The sequence below is a fragment of the Anser anser genome, assembly GCF_964211835.1.
Source record: "Anser anser genome assembly, chromosome: 4".
Taxonomy (NCBI): domain Eukaryota; kingdom Metazoa; phylum Chordata; class Aves; order Anseriformes; family Anatidae; genus Anser; species Anser anser.
In genome coordinates this window covers 21,230,248-21,256,149 of record NC_139724.1, presented here as the reverse complement: position 1 = coordinate 21,256,149, position 25,902 = coordinate 21,230,248, and the positions used below count along the sequence as shown (strand labels likewise).

At 41.4% G+C, this 25,902-nt stretch overlaps 1 protein-coding gene across 12 annotated transcripts in view; it reads left to right on the top strand.

Moving 5' to 3' along the window:
* STOX2 (storkhead box 2) overlaps positions 1–24,965 on the top strand; it is a 147,415-nt gene extending 122,450 nt beyond the window's left edge. For 11 of the 12 annotated variants that reach the window (XM_083835100.1, XM_083835102.1, XM_083835105.1 and 8 more), the window contains 3 exons: positions 3,648–3,800; positions 14,202–16,467; positions 20,952–24,965. In XM_083835100.1, coding sequence (XP_083691226.1) covers positions 3,648–3,800; positions 14,202–16,467; positions 20,952–21,147 — 2,615 coding nt within the window. In that variant the 3' untranslated portion in view covers positions 21,148–24,965. The other variant, XM_083835104.1, reaches the window with a different exon arrangement.
* The last annotated feature ends 937 nt before the right edge of the window (positions 24,966–25,902 follow it).

Below are 25,902 nucleotides of genomic sequence, written 5' to 3'. Positions count from 1 at the left end.
AAGCATCAGTCAGAGCTAACAGGAGCCATATGCTGGATGTTTCATGTAAGTGATGTGGTCTTCCAAAAAAGAAGAAAAAGTAGGAGAGGCATATTTGATTTTTTTTGAACAGATCTTTGCTAAAGAAGTTGTAGTAAACCTTCTGTTCATGAGGCTAAACGTGCAGTATTTATGCACATAATTGATGTTAATATATTATATTAAATCATAAACACAAGATATTTTCTGTTGCTGTGCATCAAAGAAGTTTGTTCACTTAACTATAACCACAGAGTGCTTGTAATTTCCCAGAGCCGCAGGATATTTAAGATAAAACTTGGCAAATTAGAGCCTCCCTGAGTAAGGGGGTTTTGGCTTTCGACCACTAGGTCTACTGAAAGTTTTACAGATGTATGCTAGCCTTTTTAAACCAAGAGTAACTAATTACCTCCAGCAGACCATTACTGATGACAAGCTATGGAGGTAATTCTGACACAAAGAAGGTGAAACAAGAGTTGCCTTGTCGTAAAGAAAGTTGAAAAATACTTGATGGAAGAGTGTAAGCCTTGGCTGGTGGCAGTCCCCTACATAACAGAAAAGAAGGCTCCCTCTTAAACAAATACTTGTTGACCATTTCCATGGCATTTAAAGATGTTTAAGTTACAAATTTATGTATAATTGTAGCATTATTTATAATTAATTAAATGTTTATAAGGCTCCCAGATATTTGCAAGCAGGATGTATGTTACCCTGGCATCGTAGCGTGCTTTGCTAGAGATTGTGTTAGCGTCAAGGAACCGATACTGAGGGGATGTTTGATACTGATGAGTTATGTGAAGTATAAATAGTTCATGTTTCAGTGGAAACTCTCGGCTTGTTCTTGTTGACCACAGGGACCCCACTGGCAGTGATCAGATGTATGGGCTGAAGGTTTTCTGCACGCTAACCTAGAAAAGCAATTCCGTGCTGGAGGCCTGTTTCGGAAAGGGGAGTTGTGCAAAGTCCACAGTTAGTAAAAACCAGTGAAACTTTACTATTTCTTAACTCATGTTTAGCCAGTTTTAAGTTAACAAGCGTCATCGGGGGTGATCCCAAAAAAGTTCCCTGCAGGCTCCTTGCAGTCAGGGAAGAGGGATGGGTGCTCCCAGGGTGAGCAGCGTAAATGGTGGGAGTTCCTGTCCTGGTGTCCCTCGGGGGACAGCTGAGAGGCTGCGGAGCAAAACTTGCTAGGCTTCGTGTATAAGGTTCCTGGAGTCCCTTTCCCACTTCAGAGGGCTGATTGCGGTATGGAGGTTCATTCGTTACGTCCTAAATACTGGTTAGCTGTGAGTGGATTGTTCTGGGCGCAAGGGGAAGAAAGAGAGCTTCCTCCTGCTCTCCTGCCCTGGTGCCTGTGCAGGCAGCAGGGAACGCGTGGCTGGGGGTAGGCATGGGGATGCTCTTCCCACAGGGCTTCGGTTTAAGGAATTGCCAGCTCTTTGATGATGCAGGTAAAACAATTCAGGACGTTACTGCCATTCACCTGGATGCCCTGAAAGCTACCCAGGGAGCAGTGCTAGCCCATTTCGGTGCCCGGTGAAGCTAATAAGGTTAAACCTCAGCAGAAGGTGATACATGCCCATCTGTTTGACATTGCGCTGAGCTGAACCTCAGTAGTGCTCACAAGGACACCCATGGCACAGATAATCTCCATGTGAGGGGCAGTAATTTCTTAAATTGCTTAGCTAAATGTGCATGATTCCCATCATCATTCCGATGCTTTCTAGACATGAAACTTAGTCATTAAAGAAACCGCTCCCCTAGACAAAGTGCAGGTGGCGACTTGTGTGTCTTGCTGATAGCAAAGATTCATTTATGAAAAAATTTAATCTGATGGCAGGTAAAATTATTAATAAACAGTAATTAATATCTGTGATGTTCTTTACCCATTCTCAAATGACGAGGGAACAAATGGTGTTTGCTCCTGAGTCATGTGAAATTGCGTCTTACCACATTTTTCATAAGCCGTCTGCAATCTTCTTCATTGTCAGTGTTTGTATGTAAAGTACATGTGGCAGGAACTTTTCAGGAATGTATAAATAGAAATGTCCAGAAAAGTTTATATTTTAAGGCAATTCTGCAGTCATATAAGAACGAGGAGGATCTTGCAGTGAAGCTGGAGGAAAGCTGCTGTGGTGGGATTGAGGCAACGATCTGGTCAGGCCTGATTAAGCAGAAGCAGTCAGGAGGCAGCGTAGCACCAATGTGTATTTTAAATCAGCATTGTGTCTTGGGTAATGTGTATCACTGTTGTACAACAGATTGTACAGCTGGTATATTGAAAAATATTGCTCATATGTCTCACTGAAACAGTTATGCAATTTGTTACTCCCACCAATTCTTTTTTTTTTTTCGAAGTGTTGAGCGTAACACAAGACTAAATGCATTTTGGTAATCAGTTTTAGAGACTGCTGTTCCTGTTTAGTAGACATAATAGGAATATAGGATTAATAGGGCAAATATCGGGGAGAAAAGTTTGAATTTGAATTAATATCCAGTGATTTGATTCCTGATTTTGATCACAAAGCAATGCTCTGAGGCAGCAGAAATAGGGTGATTTTCCTGAGATTTCAAAGCAATTTAGGTAAAATGTAATCTCTGGCTATTAAATGACCTGTGGCTGGAAAAAGATTTGTAGTCTGGCACCCCTTGTTCTGTCTGTTACTCTTATTGTTTATTTTCCACCAACAAGGAAATCTCCTAGTTGCCTTCTCCTCTGTGTTTGAGATCATCAGGGGGCTGTTATCATTTCAAGAGGAGGTATAGAGCAGCATGTAAAATCAATTCTATATTTATATCAAATATGTAAAAGTGCACATGTATAAGTGTATTTGTGCAGTCATGCTAGTAGTATCAAATTATCATTTCTCCGGTAACTTTCATTTTGAAGGTCTTTCAGTGATCTTTTAAGTACATGTTAGTGAATTATTTTTAAAGATGACATGATAAAAAATTATTTGGGTGAAGTTACAACAAAGTTTATTTTCAGACCATGCTGGAACCATTAAAACTCCTCTTCTAAAAATACATCATCCATGCAAAGGCATTGGATTCATAGAACCAGGACAGATTTATTCAAAATATCAATCTTTAGGTGTTTTATGCTTCTGTGCCCTTAAAGAGCGTGTTCCACTTTATCAGCTGAGCGAAAATGTTATTCATTAACATATCAACATATTTTTGTAATCTTTATTACTACTATTAAGAAAAAATATTCTATCAAGTGGAAATGGTAGGTGGTCTATACCACTAGCCTTTGAAAGGGGAGTAAAGGCTTTATGTCCAGAAAAACGCATAAAACTATTTTGTTTATACAGTTACCTGGTGGCATGTTCAAACAAGAGGTTTTCCAACCATAAATGCCAATTTGTCGGCATTTTTCTGAATCTCTCTATTGCACCCTTTGGGAAGCCATGTGTGCATTGTATATATCCCATTTTCAGAAGTTCACTGTGTCTGAGTTTTGAAATTAGCTTGCTGGTTGAAATGAGCTGGATGGTTCTTGTTCTGCACAGCACAAAGCCTGCAGAGCTGTATGGCATCATCTCCAGTCGTCTCTCTTCATCGCCGTTCTGTGAGCAGCACTTTCAAACAAAATGCTTCACTGCACATCTGTTGTCTTTTTGCAGGTGATGTATCACCAATCAGCATGTCTCCCATCAGTCAGTCACAGTTTATTCCACTTGGGGAAATCCTTTGCCTGGCCATCTCAGCAATGAACTCTGCCCGAAAACAAGTCACACAAGAAGCACTAATGGAGCACCTAACAACCTGCTTCCCAGGTAACTGTACATTAATAAATCATTGGTCAGATGAGCTCATGTCTGTAAAAGGGCAATTAAAGGATTCACTACCCGAAAGATGCTTGTATTTTTAGCTTGCTTATAAGAAGATGGAGTTTTCATCATGTAGTAGTCTGTTTATCTTAATATTTCCATCCCATCCAGGAGATGATGCTACCCAAAAGTAAAAGGAGGCATTTGTGTTCTAATCTTAAAACCTTTTCTATTCTTTATTTTTATACATCCAGAATATGAAGTTCTCTTTGACAGGGCTGTTCACATGAGATGCATTTTGCAGGGTCAATTCCTGACTTTTTGTAACTGTTAAAACAGTCTTGAGGTACTAAACAACAAACTTGATTGGATTGTTTCTTTCCTTTTTTTTTTTTTTTGAACTGATATCAGAATAACCTTGTTTGTTTCTTTTCTCACAAAATACTTTCTTTATTATCATACTCAGGAGAGTTTAGTACTTTTTAGTACTTACAGAGAACAAAGCATATGCTGGAGCCAGAGCAGACTTACTCTGCCTTGTGGCTTTCAAGCTGGTTTTAAGCTAACTCATAAGAGCTCTGTTGACTTTATTAACCTGTTTGAAGTGTCATCATTCACTAACATCAGGCTGACCTCACAGAGGTCTCTGTGTAGAGCATTCTCTTAAATAGCAGATTTCCCACACGTTTTCCTGCACCTGTGACAGACTCTTAAACTGGGGGTGAGGGGGGGGGCTTGATACAAGCAGTTGATGATCTATCAGCAGGGGATTGTTAAAATTAAACTGAAAGTAGGCTGCCAGCCTGGTGTCCAGGGCCTTTCAGAGTCATCTTGGATGCAGTTCTGGCTTTTGCTTCTGCACTGCACTTGCTTGAAAATCTTTAAATGTATTTTTTACTTGACAACTCTCTCCATGACAGAAAGGTTTGGGAACCGTAGATTTGCTTGCTGTGTCCTCTTCAGGAGATTTTCTTGCCAGCAATTGCTAATATTTATCTAACAGTAAAATTAAAATGTCTTGAATTAAAGATACTGTAACATCAACAAAAGTAAACTGTATTAAGAATGTACTTGTGAATATGCCACTTCCCTATTGGCAGCCTGTTTCAGAAGTTGGTGAATCAATCAAAATGCATCTTGAAGAGACATCTAAAAGCGTGCTGTAAAGGCCTGGGCAGAGGTTTTACTGCTAAAGAGAGCCCAATATTTTCACTTGGGCTTTGTATGATCCTGGATAAGATGTTTGACCATTCTGTGCCTCAGTTTACAATTCTCTAAACTAGCTAAGAAACCTCTTTATTGTACTTCTTTTACAGCTGTAAAAGCAGTTCATTAAAAATTCTTCAGTAAGAAAATTACTGATACATCTAGAGGTGGGGGTTAGTCTGTTCTCCCACGTGCCTGGTGACAGGAGGAGGGGGAATGGGCGAAAGTTGCAACAGCGGAGTTTTAGGTTGGATGTTAGGAAGTACTTCTTTACCGAAAGGGTTATTAAGCATTGGAACGGGCTGCCCAGGGAGGTGGTGGAGTCACCATCCCTGGAGGTCTTTAAGAGACGTTTAGATGTAGAGCTTAGCGATATGGTTTAGTGGAGTACTTAGTGTTAGGTCGGAGGTTGGACTCGATGATCTTGAGGTCTCTTCCAACCTAGAAATCTGTGATACTGTGTGATCTGCTTCATCTGGGCAACCATGATTTGTCGTCTTGAATTTTTCTGCTTTAAGTTACAGAGCAAGAGTTACTTAAAGACTTGAATGTTATGTAGGCTTTTACTATGACAGGCACTAGGTTCTGAGATTCTAAAATGTAGTTCTGGATCTAGAGCCATGTTTGAAGTAAACAATTCTGTCTGATGTTTGATATTCACACTTTGGAAAAAACTTACTGCAAATATATTTTGTAAATACTGACTTTCTGACCCAGTTTGTGGTTTTGCTTGTGAGGGTTTATTTCAGTATGCTTTGTAGGTTTTGAAAATAGTGGTAAAAGTTATAATGGGTAGCATGCAAAGAAGGTAAAGTTCACAATTTTAATCCTAGTTTAATTTATTTTGATGATTTTTTCCCAGTCACATTTTCTATATAGCTATGTATGAGAAAGGTTCCATAGGCTGCAAGTGTTTTTCCAATGATTCTGTCAATACATTTATTACAAACATGATTGCATGGTGGAAATGATGATTTATTGGTGGCATCCCCTGGGTTTCCTGGGAGCATGGTTATCAGGTGCCTATCAGGTCTAGCTGTTCTTGCAGGACAGAACCATACATCAAAAATAATTCCACAGGCTGGATTATTTTGTAGGCTCTGCTCACAAGAAGCCTGAGGCAAGTTAGCACATGGTCTCTTGCTGCCTCTTTTTTTCCACTAGCCATGAGCATGTGCATTTCTCAAGTCTGGGATTAAAAAAGGAGAACCTTGTTTTTTTTTCCTACCCAAAACATAAATAAAATTATATTTAAACAATCCATCCTTTGTTGTCCAATTTTTTCCCCTCTGTAGAGGAATGCCTTTCTCTCTCACCCATAGCATGTGTAACAGAGCATGCATGTTCTGTCAGTGTATGAGGATTATCCATACATCTCACACCTTTTTCCAATAAACAGAACCTCTTTCTTGTGCTGAATGATATTTCCACTTGTCTGCCCAAACTGTCCCAAAAATCAGCCATGAGTCCTTGTGATCACTGTGGCTATTTTCAATTACCTGATGTCCTCCCATATTCTGATAGTTTATTTTGCCTAATTAGGCTCTGATGCGCTGAGAGAGGGGAGAGCATTATCAGTGTAGAAGTATCTGTCATTGTCAAATAACCTCTCTGTATCTCACCCTGTAGCAGCACTTGTCTGCCTGTGCCGTTTGTGTTTTAATGAACAGATGCTTCGCTGCGTTTCATGGCATGTATAAATTTCCTAAGACCCCAGATGCCATTCTCAAACTGCCTAAGAATAACAAACCTCTTTCCTCAGTGCGGGTCTTACACTAGCAGTCTAGCCCTCTAGTTTGCTGAGCCATTGTGCAGGCATAAATCTGGGCCATGGCTCTATGTGAAATAAGGTATGCTAATTATTTATAACATCACATAGCAACCACTCCACATCCTTAACTAGTATTTCATGAGCCAATCAGAGTATTTCTTTTATCCCTTGTTAAGCCTTAGCATCAGCTCAGGAGAAAATCATTTTAGCAGATTTAACACCACTTAAATACTACTTCAGATGTATTTTTCATGAATTTATTTTATTGACAATGTTTGTAATGATAATGCACATCTTATTTGTGGCGTTTGTTATTTGCTATGTTTTTTAAAAAGCGAGAGTTCCTGCTGTACGTGCTCCCATTATTCTAACTTAGAATTAAACAATGAGATGTTTGTACAGCCCCACTTTATAATTTATTGACCACGGTTTTAATCCTGTGCACGAAATGTAAATCTTTGAAATCCAGTATAAGGAGCTAAGAATGTAACCTCTGGTCCTGTGTTTGGCAGCCAGACCCTCTTAGGGGTATGACCATGGCTGAAGAAAGCATCAAGTTTTAGACTATGCTGCCCTTAGGAAGGCTTTTTCTTTTCTTTTCAGTTTTGTCCACATAGTTATTAAAATCATTTTAAGGTGTTCAGAATTTCAGTGGGGAAAGTTTGTCTGTGCATTGGACTAAGTCACTTTCGAAGCAAACATATTTTTCTGAAAGCTGGCAAATCCCTCTGGCGTCCACCTTCCTATCTGTTCACTCTTTAAATATGTGAAATGTATATGTCGCGCTTAAAATAAGTGTCTTACATTAACTGAGTTCACTCTAGGTCAGTGTTCTTTGTGAGCAGCAAACAAGACATAATCTTCTGTCTGGAAGCTCAGTGGATGGCATAGTAGACTCTCTTGAGATGCAAAAAATGTACATGTCTGATGATTCAGGGTCCAGACGGTTTCTGCTCTTGAATTATTAAAATGCTACATAATCTTAAATAACACCACTGCTGTCATACAGTATTTTAAATGATAAACTCTAGTCTCTAAACTACTGTTGTGTTTTTTTTTTTCCCTCTTGCTCCTGTTTAATACGGGAAGGGAGACCATAAGGAGACTTCTGAACGCAGGGGCAGGTTATATATAGAAACGATGTGGGCAGGTTACTATGAAGAAAAAAATCTCGAGGAAACCGGGAAATCTGATTTCTTCATCTGCTTGTACCGCAGAGTTGCCACGATCTTTGACAAGTCGCTTGCCCTCTCTCTCTCATTGGTATTTCCAACACAATAGGGCTGCTAAGTCTTGTTGATTATTTTAAATGCTTTGTTATGCTTGGAGTGTCGATCATGAGTTGTATCTAGCCACGTGAGTGAAGAATCAGACAACTGAGGTGGTGTGGGGGAGGTGCAGATCTAACTGAGGAAGAGGCTTGACTTAAAAACAATCCCCTGCAAACCCAGTCCTGGCGGTGGTAACTGCGGAGAGACTGTGCAGGCATGAAAGCCTTGCTGTCCTAGTTGCCTCATCAAGTTACTGTACCTTGCTGGTTTCCCATTTGCAGTGGCCAGTCGCAAATGTGCAGATCTTCCTACTTGGACTTCCCACCTTGGGATAATTGAGCTGATAACAGGAACGGGAAGCTGCTTTGGCCCATTGCTTCCCTGGCTCACAAAATGTGAAAAGGTGTAGAGCTATCAAACGGTAAATGCACACTGACAAAAAATAGATCCTCTTTTCATTCACTGAGAGCCTTCAGGCCTGCCAGTGGCTCTAGTTGGAGCAGGGCCAGTCCCAGCGTGTTCCCGTTTTATGCTTTCTCATCAGTGTATTTATTTTTTCACCTGATGAATGGCATTGAAAGTGCCATATGCAGAACAGTTAAATGACCCACTGCTATCTTAGGGTCTTCATCCACAGAACTTTCCTGTGCTGTTTTTTTTAACCTCTTTAAAGGCTGCAGAACTTTTAGTAAAAGCTCGCACAGAGGAGCGTTTATTTTATTTTTGATTCGAGCTGCCACAATCTAACATGGAAACCCCACCAACCATGGCACTAAACAAGGAGGCTTCTTGTGTGGGGGTGTGGTGTGTGTTTTTTTTGTTTGTTTGTTTTTTTACTGTATGAATATGAATTGTGAAATGGGAGAATCTCTCTTCCTGATGTTAGTATGGGAAGCTTGGACTTCTAAGTTTGTGTAATTCCACTGCACACCCTAAATCCAGTGGAGTAAATTTGGGCCTTAGGATCTTATGTTTCTATTAACTGCACTGAGCTTGATTGCCAGCCACTGCCCCACTCCTTCAAGTTCAAAAACAAAACCCAGCAACAGAGATGGAGCCCTGGGGTAAAATGTTTAACTGCTCCAGAGGGAAAATGAAAGCAGTGGGAAAAAGGAATTGTTAGGTAGGATAAATTTTACACTTCCCAGTATAAATACACTTCTTGATCTTTGTGCCATTTGGCTCTGGTTATGAGCAGTAGGCACCGATCGAGTGTACATCTGCTGAGGCTATGCCGTATTTGAAGTACTCACAGACGTACTAAGTATGAAGACGTATTCAAAATAGCAAAAATGGGAACCAGAGTGATGTCATTGCTTCTGTCCGCGCTACAGGACAGCCTAATTCAAGTTTGGGTCTGTGCCTGCTTTCACAAGTACCTGAAAGAGACCTGGACAAAGCCTGTAGCCAGCGTTAGCTGTCAGCACTGGGCTCCAGAGAGCTGTACCTGCCACCGTCACCGCTGGGGCAGTGAGCCACAGGGAAGTCTGCATGCAGGGGATAGAAGTGGCAGGCTCCGACTCCAGAGAGAAGGCTGGCACAGTTCACTTACAGCGTCACTGACTGCCCAGCCACGCTAATTATTTCCTCCTTGATGTCAGTCTGCCCATTCTCCGCTCCCAGGACTTAGTGGATTAATGTAACTACAGTGCACCCAGTGTTCAGAGACCCGTTTACCCAACACGTTGTAGTCATTATGGTTTGTTGGGTGAAAAATATGCCTGATTCTTCCTACCATGTATTTGCAAGACATTTTTGTGTAAGCTAGTATAAAACATTAGAAGATCCCTATCAGTCTCTTTCCCCTCCCTTTTCTGTAAACTCAAAGGAGAATGTCTTCCTCCTTTTTTTAAAAAAAAAAAAACAATCAACATATTTTAAAAACGTTTTTAAGTAAAATAAGGGCAAAGGACTAGACAAAGGTGGGTATGTATTGAGATATTTATGTGTAGGCTCCTGAAGAATGCAATGGATTGGTCAAGTTGTATGTGAAGAGAAAGGAGGAGTGACTGACCGCTGCACAACAGTTGCATGGCAATGGGAGCAGTATTGGATCCTGTGGTGCATTTTCAGCACAGGATGTAGGGGCGTATAAGCTTGAGTTTGGAATCATCCACCGCTTGTGATGCAAAGCCTAAGGCAGAAGGGGTGCTGCTATCCGAGCAGACATACGGGCCTCAGCACAGGACTGAAGGTGTACACACTCTGGTGCTGACCACTGGTTGTTGCAGGAACTGAAATTAGTCTTCGTGTTCGTGTGGTTATGCTGAGGGCAGCCTGCTTACCAGGTGCCACTGCCTCACAGGCCAGAGGAAGCGTGGCATATTGATTGATGTCTTCAGTTCGGAGAGATGTAGGACTCAGGCCTAGGGAGGGATGTGCCTTTTTTCCCCTGACTCTCTGAATTTCAGCATTTCCCATCTGTTGCTATGCCTGGCATGTTTGCTCATCCAGCAATCCAAGTGCTCTGTCTCCAGAATTACCACATGAAGTGAGGAAAAGAGGCATGTTTCTGATTATCCCTTTCATTTGTGTATTCCTTCCATTTTTCACTCTCACATACTCTCTCAAAGTATGTACTGTCCTTACCTCTTCTATTTCCTCTGGATAAGGCACCCTCTTTGAGCTCTATGGACTGCCCATGAACTCTGTGTACTGACCCATATATATACCTTCTCTGTTTTAACCGCTTTCTCTCGAATGTCCATGTTACTCCTAACACTGCTGTTTCCATTGTAAGATTTTAGTTGTAGCATCCAGATGCTACTGGATATGAGCAGTACGGCCATGTCCCTAAATTCAAATAACATTTGAAGCCAGACATAATAATGCTTACTAAGGTGCCTGTGCTGTTTGTCTACTGTCATTGAATCTGCAGGAAGGTTGAATTCTAAGTACAAGAGTGTGCATGCAGCTACAACTACTGAAATATAGAAACAAGAGCATGTAATCATTCAAATGAAAGGTGGGCACTGGTGTTCTCCACATTGCTTTCAGTGTGTGCCTTTTTGGTAAAGGTGTGTTTCAGAAGTTAAGAATGCATGTTAAGAAAAAGGAGATGAATATTATGAAGGAAAGTCCTTTTGCTGTAGTATTAGTGGGTAAGGCTATAGGTGGTTTATTGTAAATAAACTTGAGTGCTGTGTTGCTTTTTTTCTTTCTCCTTCATTAAGTGGAAGAATGGAGGGGAGAAGTTTTCCATAAAAGAAAGTTAAGTGGAGAAGACATGATTTCTTTTTGTAGCCAAAAAAAGTCTGTTTCCTGTTCTACACAGGCTGTTTTGCCTTCATGGCATGAGGGTGGTGCCTAGAACTCGCAGGCAGAATTAGGTGGTATCTTTTTTGTTTTTCTCAGCCTGAGCTCTATCCCTGGATATAGAAGGGTATCGGCTACATTTAGAAATGGGCAATTTAGGGACAATATCTACACTGGAGTAAAAGCATAAGACTTGCAAGCAGGGGCTGCCTTGGATTCTAGGCAGGCAGTCCCTTCTCCCATGTGAGAGAGTAGGCGCGTGCACCACTCCTCAAGTTTGGGCAAAAAGGGGATTTTCAGATTTTGGCAGATCAAAGCAGTGCAACAGTAACATGCATAAGAGGGACTAGCATCTTTCTACTTGTTTCTTCTTACTTAGTGTGTTGTTGTAGTTGTAAGTAAAGGAAGTGAAGTTACACTTACCTCTTCCCTTAAATTCTAGTCAGGGCTCAACTCAGGCAGAGCTCCTCCAGATTTCCTTCAGCATGGCTCCGCAGATGTACAAGGGCATGTTAAAATAAAGGGCATGGGGCCTATGCTTTTCTTCATGGAAAACCGTGTATGTCTGTTCCTTGTTAATTCTCTTCACTTTCCACCACTCCTTATTTCCCAGGTAGTTTGCATCTGTTTCTTTGGCAGAAGCAGCCAAGAAATTGAACCTTTATTTTACTTACTGTGCTTTACTTTCCAATGTGCTTGACATGGTGAATGGGAGATCTTGTCACCGTGTTTGGTATCATGAAATCAAGTGTGAGGGTGCACGGCAGCAAGGCTTCTGAGGCTTACAGGACGTTAGAGCTGCTGTAAGCTGTGCTACTGGTCACCTGTAGTTTGTTCAGCACTGTGAGACTTGCTTTGTTCACAAAGGCTGGACTCGTTTGAGTCACCCAGTGTTTTACTACAGGCTGTCATCTAGTCCTCAAGAACATGCCTGTGCTGAGTTACCCTTGCAGCAAGAAACTGTTTTTGAGTGAGTTCTCCAGTTCATTTAAAAAGCCAAGCTGTTCAACAGAGACATTCTGAAATACAAAGTACAAAAGCTTTCCCATCCCACTTCCTTTGGAAAAAATATTGTGTGAGCTTCTTTATTTGGTAGCATATTTCAACGATAGTGTATGTGAGCTTTGTGGCATCCATTTGCATTTTGAAAAGTATTGGTAAAATGCAGAGCCTTCTTCCAGGCCTGTTTATTTATTTGATCTAATTTCAGCATCCCAGATTAGCCAGTAAAGAAGCTGGATATTCTTGGTTTCGTTGTCACGTGGAGCATGCTCTGAGATAGTGAACTTTTCATTGCCTTGCCTTTCATTTATGCTGTGGTACTGGGAACTGAAGTTTGGAGCCCATTATGGGTGCCATCAACAGCACGCTGCCCGTTCGGTGGGATGTTGGAGGCAGTGCCAGAGCCCTTGCTGTCATCCTCGTGTTTGCTCACACAAGGAGCTCAGTGAGCTTGCAGACTCCAGCCTTTGACACGCAGGTGAAGAGCTGGTGACCATGCACTGTGTGCCGCAGAAGGTAACTGTGTCTGTGACAGGTACAGCTGGTTGGGATTTTTCCATGAAGTGTTTTTGTGAAAAGCAGATACTGTGGTGAAATGCATGCATGATTTCATGGAATTCCAGTCCTTTCAGGTATGCAGAATTTGACTTGACGAGGCCTTGAACAACGTGACCTAAGTTGGCCTGGTCTCGAGTAGGTGGGCTGACCACATGGCTTCAGGAGGTGCCTTGCAGCTTAACTTACTCTCTGTTTCTGCTACTTGTTTTCTAAATTAGTTTTGATGAAAAGAAAGCTAAAACCTAGAGTAAATAATACTAACTGGTTAAAACAATTTCTTCAATTCTAAAAACGTAAACCGGGTTAGTACCCAGAAATAAACTTAAGCAGTTTTTAGTTCAGCAGATGTATTGCTTGAAGATAACTTTTTCCACTGAAAAAATTCCAAGATTTTTATTTTTAATTCAACACAAACAGATTTTTTAAAACTAGCTTGTGAACTAAACCTCTTGTTCCCTTAGCTCTAGATGGAGCTTATTCCTGTGCACAGCATGCTAACTTGGTATTTTATCTAATAAAGTATTAAAGACTTGCTCCTGCACCACTGAACCCAGCAGGAGTACTGGCAGTGCCAAGGAGCAGGTTCACAGCGCCAGGTCTACCATGTGTCTAGTGTGACACTGGTGCAAGGTTGACAGCCTGTCCCTCTCGTGGTATGTGATATTTTCACTTAGGTAAGCACCCCTCACGTCTCACATGAAAGGCAGTGAACTCTCAGAAGCAGCGTGTTAGGAGCTAGATCTGTAAGTTGCAACACAGTAGAAAAGTTTGTGTGGGCAAGTTGAACTGTATCAGTCAAGGCGTACCTTTTGGAGCCGCTGTTGTAGTTGAGACGTTTTAAATTTGGGGGATGCTTTTTTTTTTTTTTCCTTTGTAGTATTCTTCCATAGAGAAACAACTTAGTTATCCAAGTAAGCAAATAACCACTGTTTTATACATGACTGTACATTGTTCTAAATACTTCTGGTGAACTGGGATATAGGTGTTTGGTTGGAAGAAGAAAAAAAGTGTTCCCCCGATACCCTTTGCTTTCCAGTGATTTCATCTTGTAGCTTAGGGTCACCTGTGCAATGGAAGTGACTAGTTGTTCTCCCTTTTTTTTTTTCCCAAACATTCCATTAATGGCCTCCTTTCTACTTAATAATTCATACATCTAAAGTGTAGGAGATAAGTGGAAAAACAAACAGACAAGAGAATGCCTAGCAAAGTACTTCACTGGAGTTGTTTGTTCAGCATATTCCAGCCTACACATCAGAAAAACAGGTTTTTGCAGGGGAGGGGGGGAGCCAGAGAGGTCCTCCAGGGTTTACGCACTCCCTGATTGTTGTTTGCTGTCATTTCTAGGAGTTCCAACACCCAGTCCAGAAATCCTTCGACATACCTTGAATATGCTTGTACGGGAGAGGAAAATATACCCAACTCCGGATGGTTATTTCATTGTAACCCCGCAGACTTACTTTATAACACCATCTCTCATAAGAACTAACAGTAAATGGTACCATTTGGACGAGAGGATACCTGACAGGTCTCAATGTACCTCTCCGCAACAAGGAACTATAACTCCCTCCACCTCGGGATGCGTCAGGGATCGAACACTACCCAAAAACCACTGCGACTCCTGCCATTGTTGCAGAGAGGACATGCACAGCATGCATGCATCTACCCTACAGAGGAAATCAGCAAAAGACTGTAAAGACTCATACTGTCCTCCTTCGTTATGTCAGGTCCCACCTACTGAGAAAAGTAAAAGTACTGTCAATTTTTCTTATAAAGCAGAGACGCTCACAAAGCCCAAGGATGTAGAAAAGCAGTCTAAGAAATTTGGACTCAAATTATTCCGATTAAGTTTTAAGAAGGACAAGACAAAACAGTTGGCAAATTTCTCTGCCCAGTTTCCTCCAGAGGAGTGGCCGCTAAGGGACGAGGACACCCCTACCACTATACCTAGAGAAGTAGAAATGGAGATTATCAGGCGCATTAACCCAGACTTGACTGTGGAAAATGTCATGAGGCACACTGCACTAATGAAGAAACTTGAAGAAGAAAAGGCTCAACGAAGCAAAGCAGGATCTTCAGCTCACCACAGTGGACGAAGTAAAAAAAGTAGGAATCACAGAAAGTCTCATGGGAAGTCAAGGTCACACAGCAAGACTCGGGTGTCCAAAGGAGATCCATCAGATGGCTCTCATTTGGATATCCCTGTCGAAAGGGAGTATGACTTCTACGATCCCTTGACTCGATCCCCACGGGAAGGCTGTTTTATAATAGAACACAAGGGAGATAATTTTATAATGCACAGCAATCCTAACATGATTGAATCTCACTTTCCCATGACACCAGAGTGGGACGTGTCTGGGGAGCTGGCCAAAAGAAGAACTGAAATGCCTTTTCCTGAACCTTCCAGGGGAAGCTCCCACTCCAAGGTCCACCGGAGCCACAGCCATACGCAGGATAGACGATCAAGGAACGAGCGGTCCAGTAAGGCTAAAGAAAGGTCTAGATCCATGGATAACTCCAAAGGACCTCTGGGCTCGGCTACTTTAGGCACACCTGAAGACATAGGCGAAGGCTGTAGCCCAGATGACCAAACGACTAGCCAAACTTACATTGAAGATAGTACCTTACGGCCGTCTCAGTCACTCAGTCATCAAAGGGCTCTGATTTCAGCCGCAGGCTACAAAGAGACTTGCATCCCTGAAATAGCCAGTGGCAGTGTAGAAACCCCCAGTTCGTGTAGCCTGCTGGAACAAAACAAGCCTACGGAGAACTTGCCGTCGTACAGCGAGCTCAACTCCTGCACAACAAAATCTGCAGTCGATGACTATTTCCAGTGCAACACGTCCAGCGAGACCGTGCTTACCGCTCCGTCACCGCTGGGAAAGAATAAGGAGGATCATGACACGCTGACAGGGACAGATGGGCTCAAAAAAATGGCTCCCTCAGAAAGACAGTCTCAGCATGTTGTCAGGGAGCCCGGGGTGCACAAAGAGGAGTCCCCGAAGGGCCCGAGCAGTGGCTCAGCAGTAGCTGGCCAGACTCCAGAGGTGATTGCGAACGGGCGGCTGGTCCAACACCACAGCGCTGAGTCAAGCAGCCTGGATAAAAGGAAAGAAATATTTAGCAAGGATACCCTCTTTAAACCTCTGCACAACACTCTTTCTGTGAATAGTTACCATAAGTCTAGCACACCCCTGCTCAAGCCCCACCAGAAGACCCCCTCTGACACGTTGCCGGTCCGATGCGAGAAGCTGGAGCAAGCGATAGTCAGCTCGGTCACGCAGGCCATGCCCGGGTCACAGAGGCAGCAGGAGACGACTGGGAACCAGGAGGCCTCCTTCGACTACTACAACGTATCCGACGACGACGACTCGGAGGAGGGGACCAACAAAAACGCTGAGGAAGAGAAGAACAGGGATGACGTGGGCACCATGCAGTGGCTCCTAGAGCGAGAAAAGGAGCGGGACCTGCAGCGGAAGTTTGAGAAGAATCTCACTCTGCTTGCCCCGAAGGAAACGGAAAGCAGCAACAACCAGCGAGCCACCCACTCGGCCCGCCTGGACAGCATGGACAGCAGCAGCATTACTGTGGACAGCGGGTTCAACTCCCCACGGTAGGACTGTCTCCTTCATTGCAGCTTTACCGGCTAGGAAGTTTTAGTTACCTGTGTGTGTTGTGTTGGTGACAGAACATAGGGCCGTATTAAGCACATTTAGGCTTTCAGACCGTGTTTTCTGCAGCCCTGAATCCACAATTCAGAGATGTGGGTCTTCCCCCATACTGTAAGTAACCAGAGGCCATTAGCGGCATTGACTGTATTAGATAATTTTCCTTTTGCTGAAAAAACTCCCTGTATCCTTTATTCTGTTTTAAGCTTGTGTTTGCATTTAGAGTAGAAGGGGTGAGCTCCTGCATACTCCCCCCTCCCCTTCCCCATCAAGACTAATTGGAAGAGTAGACATAACTAGGTGCCATTATCCTTGGCTCAGAGAAAAGAAAAATTGGGGGGGGGGTTGTGATTTTTTCTTTGTTTTCTTAAAACATTTTGGAAGTGTATTTATCTATCTGTCACCATTCCAAACTGCTGAGACTGGAACAGCTGTTCCCCCTCCACAGCTGAAAGTGCTCAGGATATTTGAACTTCAGAGGTGACCCAGCTCTGCATGAGCAGAGAGAGAGGTGTCTTGCCTAGGGCACTTGGGAAAGGAGTCCAGACGTTTGTGTGTGGTGGCAGTGGTTAGCCATTCCCATTGCAGGGATCTCAGACATCACAGAAGTCTCAGTGCACTAGGAGTCTCACAGACATAGGGAGGAGAGAGTTGCTGGTGTGTTTCCTACCCTGAAGATTTCACCAGCTCATTTCCAGGTTAAGAATCCTTCGTCTGAGCCTTCTTCCTTCTCCCTCTGGCCTTTGGCAGCCCTAGGTCCCTGCTGGAGTGGAGCTTGCCTGGTTTTGTTTGCCCTGGATAGCAACCCATCAGAGTTCAGAACAATGACTCTAAACCCACAGAAATAATTTACGATGGTTGTTCTCTTATAATGTCTTGCTTAGGCTTAAATTATTTATTGGCTGTGTTTAAAAATAAAACCTCCAAGACTGGATTTGTATTAGGTGAAAGAAAATGTTGTTTGGTGTTGTGGTGTGGTTTTTTTTCACTATAAAAAGTGTTCTTATTCCTCAAAATTATATATTCTTTTAAATCTATAGCAAAGGCTCTCAGAAAGGCATGTGAAGGGTTTCCTGCTCCTAGACACAAGACTAAATTTCCTTTTCAGTTAGTCCTGTCACTCTGGAATAAATTCCTTTGGATTTGATGGTTACTCCTGCTTGATGTTAATGACAAGGCAGGAATTACTGGGCCTGCTGCAGCATGCAGGGAACAGCAAACTACCAGAGCAGGCTTTTAACACATGTATGATTCTTCCGAGTAAAAATTTTGAAAAATAATTTGAGCAAGTCATTGCACTTACACTGAATCTAACTTAAATACAAGAAGGGTTTGGATTTGCTCCTGTTACAGTTCTGCAGATGCTCGGCATCTTTTTCACACGCAAGTGCTGTATGAGGCTGTGTGCACTGTTTTTTAAAAAAATGTAATTTCTTTAAGCTGCAGTGCTATACTTGCAGTCAGTTTTTGCAGGGGAGTATATGATGTTTGTTGCTGCTTGCCCAGCCTGCCTCACTCTGCAGCATGCATTTCATCTACAGGACAGGGTGTTGACTGGATAAAAATCAGTTCTTAGATTGCTGTCTTGCCTGCTGCATGCAAACTGAATATAAGCTTGCATTTCTGGTTAATGCAAAGTCAGATATTTCCTTCCCTAACTGGTTACACAAAAGCTAAAATTGCTGTTGATGTTCAGCTTAAACTTAGCTAGCAAGAGAACAGAATGTTGTGAGCATACTGGATTTAGTACTGCTATACCACTCTGTTAAGATTAAAAGGGAAACAGATAAGCAGCTTTTAATAATGATTATGCCCTACGCATCCCTTTTCATTTTACTGTTTATTTATTAACAATTTTTTTTGCAAGTAAGCTTTTTTATTTATACAAAAATGCAGCATTCTGTAGGTTTTTTTCTGTGTGTTTGTTTCATAAGGCCAGCATATATTCTGGATATTTCAAAGGCTTTTATATGTCCAAGTCATGAGTTTTGCATCAAGATGATTAAATTGGATACTTTTGCTCGCTTTTGGTCACTCCTTGATATAACTATAAAAATAAGTGGAGCTGAGGGTAAATTCAACCCTTTGGCTATAATTACCATGCTGTTATTACTTTCCTACCTTATAAAAAATGTACTCCATAGCCCTTTTCCAGGAAATAAAAAAACACCATCCAGCATCCATCTGGTGAGATTCCCCTAGATCTGACAGTGTCCATTAGCAGGTACCTCGGGAAGAGGATCAAAATAGGACACGCTTCTAGGGATATTTCTCAAGTGTACTCTCCTAGCTTCCACTAATGTGTAACTGGACTTCCTGGGGTGTGGTGGTATCTTTTCATCTTTCATTTAAACTGCAGTGTGCAGCGTGGCTTGGGGAATCAAAATTACCAATTCTACACTGTGAAAGAAAACGGATATTTTCAAAGTGTGACAAATTGCAGGAAAAAAAGGGGCATTTAAAAAAAAAAAAACAACCACCAACACAGGATGTAGCTAACAAGATTTGCAGTGGTCATTTGACTTCAAAAGTATTTTGTATGAGAAATTCATGAATACGTTGCCATTGGGAAAACAGCTTCACTGTATCTTGTTCAGCACATTTATACAAGTGGTATAGAGTATCCGCTAGCTTTTAATATTATTTTTATCCTTTATTTTTAAAGTTCATGTAATACGGCTGTTCTTTTCACCTAAGAGCTAATTTTGGCATTGCTCAGCATGCTAAACTCTCACTGTAGTCATCATCTATAGAGGTTAACAATGGTCAGTTTGCAACATTGGAATTGAAATTGGTTTGAAAATCTGGAATTGGTGGTCCCGTAAAGAACGATACAGTACTGGCTGATCTCTGAAAAACAAAGATTGCATCTGTTTTCATTAATAAGCAGGGGGAGAGGGATCGAAAAATGGGCAACAGAAGCACACCCTACATCACTGCAGCTCACAGAGGTTGCTTAGTGTGAGCGTCGCCCGTCATCGCTGTTTGGATGTACTTATGATCAGGTGATTGGCAGGAGGTGATCAGTACCAAATCTGATCAAATTAAAAATATCTACGAGAGCTTTTCTAAAAGCATCATTGATTTTTCCAGATTCAGTCAGTTTAGGATGGTTCTCAGCTACATTTATTACTACATCTACACAAGGCATTTCTTTCTTCCCCTGTGCCATGCATCAACACGTTCCTCCCTGCCACATTCCAGACTGTGTGTTTCTACTCTTCCCCTGTTACTAGCCCTCATCTTTTTTCTCAGGACTAGTATTTAACTGGGAGAGGAACATGTTGCAGGGTCAGGACCACACAAGGTAGGTGGGAGCTACTCCTTTCAGTAGCAGGTAAATATAGGTTGATTTTAAACAGACCGTGAAACTCTGTCATTAGTATCTCTGCTTTTGGTGCTCATGTAACACCCATTCAGTCCTCTAAATGTACTCTACAAACACCTCCATAGCAAGTTGTGATGTCATTTTACAAAGAAGTAGGGGTATGGGTGAAGGATACATAACCAAGATCCATGGACTACCTGAAAACCAAATCTCTCTCTGCATGGAAAAACATTATTTAGAGATAAAGAGTGGTAAGAGAGCAAAAAAGAGTAGTATTGGTAAAAACTACCTTTAGTGTATCTTGGCTGAGTTTTTTAAAAGCTGTAGGATAAAATAAAGGCTCCTCTGCATTCATAGCTAGATGTGTTATGAAAAGGCTTACTCTTTAAAAGCGCTAAGTATGCTGTCACTCCCATGGACAAGCAGTATGTTAGAACAAAAGGAACTTGGTCTGTTATATAAATGAAATAACAGCACCCATTCTTGTTTAGAGAATGGTCGCAGACCAGGCAGTTAAGATCTCTCACTGTCTTGTAAGTTGCAATAGTCTCAGCTGTGAAGCAGAATTGAAGTGCGGTGTTCAGAAGCATGATGGGTTTAATGTAGAGTAGTGTTTTAGCTTACAAATAATCTGTGTTAAAGACAGAGAGGGAAGAGGGGACAGCAGAGGAGGCTGTGCTACACGAGTATTCTCCTAGCTCTGCCCAGTCACAGTGTTGATTTGATGAAGTTACTTTGTGCAAAAATTCACCATCCGGGAAATAAAATTAATATGCCCCACGTGCATAATGGAAGCTGTTTTATTTCCTTGAGTGTAAAATCCAGATGCTTGATACCGGTTCAGTTTACAGACCCTGCGTGACAGCTTCAGCCCTGCTCAGTGCTGTACCTGCGTTGCAGTATGGAGGCTGCTGAGTACTTCTGGAACCCGTTTTGGAGGAACATATGTGAACCGTCAAAATGGGATGGTTTATTGATGTGACGTTACATACAAACACAGGAAGCCTATTATAAAACACTCTATTCTCCTTTCCTGTCTGGTCCATAGATATATAGGCATGTCATATACGAGTGTGTATATATATTTCTTTTCCATTCTAGTACTCGTGAGAGCCTGGCATCCAACACTTCGAGTATTGTTGAAAGCAACAGACGTCAGAACCCCGCTCTGAGTCCTGCACACGGTGGTGCAGGCCCAACCTTCAACTTCCGAGCCACCGCAGACCCGCCGACAAGCGAAGCTGAGAAACTGCAGAAACCAGCTAACTGCCTGCAAGCTTCTGTCACTAGTGTCTGATAGTCATCCTGCCTCAGAATTTGTCTCATCCTATACAGTAAAGTTTACGACACTGGGACTGATGTTTACATCTTTGGGGAAAAAAAAAAAAAGCATCTCAACCACAGTTTTAGTGTTTACTTAAACTGTGCTGCTATGTAGACTAGGGGCAACAAAGAAATCTTTATTTCAAGGTATTGCTTTTCACATTTGCGGCTCTGTAGCAACAGAATAGCAGTAGGGATAATATGTACACTTTTTGCTTCACTTAATTGTAACTGAGCACATATATGAAAGTCTAGACACTGTAAGTGTAATCTGCATTTTCAATGTCCATGCAGTTGCCAACTTCATTTAAAAAAAAAAAATGCCACAGATGTGTGATGCCCCCGGTCAGAAGCTAAACTCTGCTGCAGAGTTGTTCTACTTCAAAAATTGAGCCACTGCTGAAAGTAACCAGCCAGGATCACCATGAGGAAAAATGATGCCAAACGTGACAAGTGGTGACCTCAGCTCTATCTGTGAATTATTAGTACCAGTCAGTCATTTTCACTGTGTTTTTGGGACACAATTTTGCAAAATACCTGTTTAAGTGAGTAAAAAGAGGTCTTTCTTTTAGAGTATGGAGGGTGGTAGGGAGACAGCTTCCCCTTTCGTGTTTCAAAAGTATGAGAGATGTTTATGTACTGAAACTTGCTACTTGACCTTCCAGAGTCAGAAATGAGGAGGTAGAGGGGGGAATGGGGAGGGAAGGGAAAGTTATAACTGTCATGGAGCCGCAACGTGGAGTGACACAAGATATAGGGAATAAATCAAGTATTTAAGAAAGATAATCTAATCCTTGTGTCACTTCTGGTATTGCAACTCACCATCAATATAGGAATCAGAATAACTAATTTCTTTGAACAAAAATATTCTTTGTGATATAAATGACAAGTATGGCCTGAAGAATTGATTTCTTTCTAGTGGAAGGACATAAATCTATTTTATGTAGCTTATTAAATAGAGTGCCTAAATTAGGCTATTAAAAATAGCATACATTGTAGTGATTATCAGAGAACAAAATTTAGAGAATTATAAACTTCTGGCCTTTTTATTCAGTGGATGTTATTTGCAATTTAGCATTTTATGGACACGTCTAGTTTCTAGAAATTAAATGTGTCTGTTTGGTTGGCAGTAGAAATCTGAATTCTGTAGGTATGGTATATCCTAATTGCTCTCCCCTAAACTGTTGCTCCAAAGTAATTAATACTATCCTAATTACTGCAGAGTGACTTCTAAGGATAGTTGAACTTAAAGAGTAATTTTTAGGTATAGGGTCACATTCTACTCTGTTACTCATGCAACCTGGTAGTGCAACAAACTGACTTCAAAATTAATTCTTTATTTTTTATCAGAACAGACAAATTGGTGGAAGAATAACAAAGATATTAAAATATTCAATAGTCCAAACTGTTGAATAGAAAAGGGACATTTACACTGTCTAGCTCTTGTAGTACACAGGTGTTAAACCCAACTGTACATATTTAAAACCAGTGTTTTCATCAGGTTCATGTATTACTCTGTACACAGCGTCATTTGAGCTTCACTCATGTTCTATATTGTCATCAGAAGTCTTCACTGAAGGTTCAGCCTTATGTTACGCAGTTGGATAAAGTTCATTTACTTATAAAAATGGCATTCTAACTCTGGACACAATCAATTTCTAATTCTGTCAAGGACATCTACAGTACCCAGTAAATGCACAGGTCTGTTTTCCTTGGTTTCAATGTATAAATTCCATTTCATGGGAGCAATAAGACCTTTCAGTTCACATAAAGGAAATTATTGTGCTTTTGGTTGGTTATCAAAGTCACTTGGCCTTTAGCCTTCTGCCTTATCATACCTTCCAAGATGTGCTCTAATTACCATATAATGCTTTGCATGACGCATCTTATTACTCAGTATGTAACTCCAGCCGTACTTATTCCATGCGAACTGTAGAGTCAGAGTTTTTGTGGGGAATTGTCATATACTATGCAGTGGCTGACTGTGATTTTGTTTTCTGAGACAGCTCTGACATCAGTATTATGTATCGATTCAGTAAATAAAAATGTCAAAACTTAAAATATATATATATATAGCTGATGATCTGAAGTACTAATGGCAGTATTAAAATGTGAACAGCAAAAACAAATTTCACCTTTTGGAGAAATGTTTGTTTGTCATAAGCTAATCAGAACTTATGCAGACAGCTGGTTGTACAGAAGACATAATTCCAACAAAATATGACAATACATACCTACAAACTGTTTAGTATGTAATTTCCTAAAGTTCCCAGAGACCAGCAGACAACATAAATGTCATATTAATGTTGACATGGCATTGTACCAATATTAATGTGACTCTTGGAATATGGAATGTAAACAGAAGTTTCAAATAGAAACGTTCTAATCTTGAATTCTTTTTTTTTTTTTTTCTTTTAAAATCAACAATGGAATATAAGGAAGTTCCATCTTGAGGTTCTGGTAACAAAACCACGAGAGTGGAGCTTGAGTGCTTTATGTCACCCTAATCCTTTGATGAAATCATAGCCTTGTATTACATGGTTGCTTATCTGTCATTCTTCTTCTAATGTATCAATTTAAAGGTTTACAGAGTTAGATTAGGTTGAATCTGTGTTGTGTTCAACTGTAAAGGGTCAACACAAATCTGTCGGCATTTTGCACACTTAATATGTATTATTATAATACAACATGTTACTTTTATGGTAATTTTTTTTACACATATAACTACCTCCATGAATTTGATGAAATGCAGCAACATAAAAAGTGTATTGTACAAAGCAAGGTTAAAAACTTTGAAGCATTAGCTCATGGCGTTCTCTTGTGTGTCAATGCTTGCGTATGAAGTCATCATGTTTCCATTGCCACAATTTCCTTTTACAATATTAAAAATCTGTCTTTCAGATGAGTCACTTAAGACTTTGACAAGGCTGCATAATTGGGATAAAAGTGAAAGGGAGGCTCAAACCTTCCATCCTCTCCCCAGTTACTGCTACAATTTCTGCCTGGTAGAACTTGAAAATGTATTTGTAATTTAGCAAATTAGGAACATCTACAGTCTGTGAAATATGATTGACAGTTTGGGGTTTGACAGAAGACACTCTGGGTATTTTCTTGGCAGCCTTCAAACATGCTGGGCCCTGTTCTGCCTCCGTTTTTGCCAACATATCAGGTCATGGTTTCTCCAAACTGGCAAGGGTGTTAGAGCAGCTCTTTCTTCAACGATACACACTCTGTTTTCTAGAGCGTGTGCATTAGAAACACTTGCTCCTATAGAAATTGCCAGCAGCTTTTAATTGACTTCTCTGGGAGCAGTATTGGGTCCCTACTCGAGTTATGTGCCTATTGTTCAAAGAACGTGGGCGAGTTTCCAAGAAAAATGAGGCTGGCTTTTGAAAAGTAGCCAGTTGCAACAAGCCACCTTTCAAGAGGAAGAAAAGAAAGATTTTCCAGAAACCAAAGGAAGAAAGTGGCAGTTGAACCTAAGCAGATCACATTTATATACAAACCCCGATTTATGAACACCTCTTTCAGCAAACCTGGTACCATTATCCTGATGCAAGTTAATATACAATCATCAGCTGAGCTAATTTAGCTGGTTTTAAGTATTTCAGTTACAGACCATAAGAAATCATTATCCGCTCGACTCCGTGCGCCATTGTGAAATGTCCGTAAAACAAGCAACAACGTTCGCTCAACTTTAAAAAGTAAGATGTATTGGGAAACAAATACTTTAATTAAAACCATGGCCCGAGTGATTGCCAGCGGTTGTCATTTTTATAAAAGAGATGGAGGCCATCACAAACATGGGTCCATACTTTGCACTTAAGCCATGCCTTTTGCCCGAGGGCCGTGGAGCACTTCGCATGGTACCAGCTGAGCCTCCCAGCACAGAGGCAGGCAGACCTCACCGTCCCTGTTCTCTGTCGGGGCACACTGAAGAAAACAAGGCTGAGAGTCTGTGGATGAAATTATTAACCAGTTTCTTTCTTTCTCTTCAAAAGTCACTCGAGTAAGCGTAATAGTTGACCAAAGTGTTCAGTGTTTGTACTCCGGAGCTCATCTTTTCGTGCATTCAGTTTAAGTAAGAGGGAAACTACTTTGCAGTCCTGCAGAGACTCTTAGGTTAGCAGTGCCAAAACCAGCTTTCAGTCTTACGAGTACTGCCGGCGGTGGTTTTAGAAACAGTTATTTTAATTAAAAATTTGTTTTTCAAATACATTTCACAGAGCTTTTCCCAAACGTGATTCTTCAAATTGTTGAGCTGAGAAAGCAAATAGCCCTCCTAATCTGGTGTCAGTCACCCCCCCAGTTTACAATTAATTCTCTTTGCTCTTCTGAAGAAAGCTGTACAGTATTAGAGAGAAATGTTCTATTTTTTACATAATTCTTTAAAAGAAAGCAAAGTATATATCTAAAATGTTCCCCCCGACGTAAGTAAAGCGCATCGATCCTGCATCAGCGTGCCCTGTGGCACGCAGCGGACCCAAGTAAAGCCGAGCTGGTGCTAGAAGAAAACGGGACTCACGCTCCTCTTGTAGCAGCGCTCCAGACGCTGGTCTCAACCACGCGGGTGTAAATCTGGTGTTAACTCCCCCGGCCTCCCACGCACCTAACAGAGAGCGGAATTGGTCGCTAGCTCCATTGAAGCTCAGTTCTGAGCTGAGGATTTCCGCCTTCCTCCCCCAACCCCGAGACACTAAATGCAGCCGAGGCGCAGAAGGCCACACGC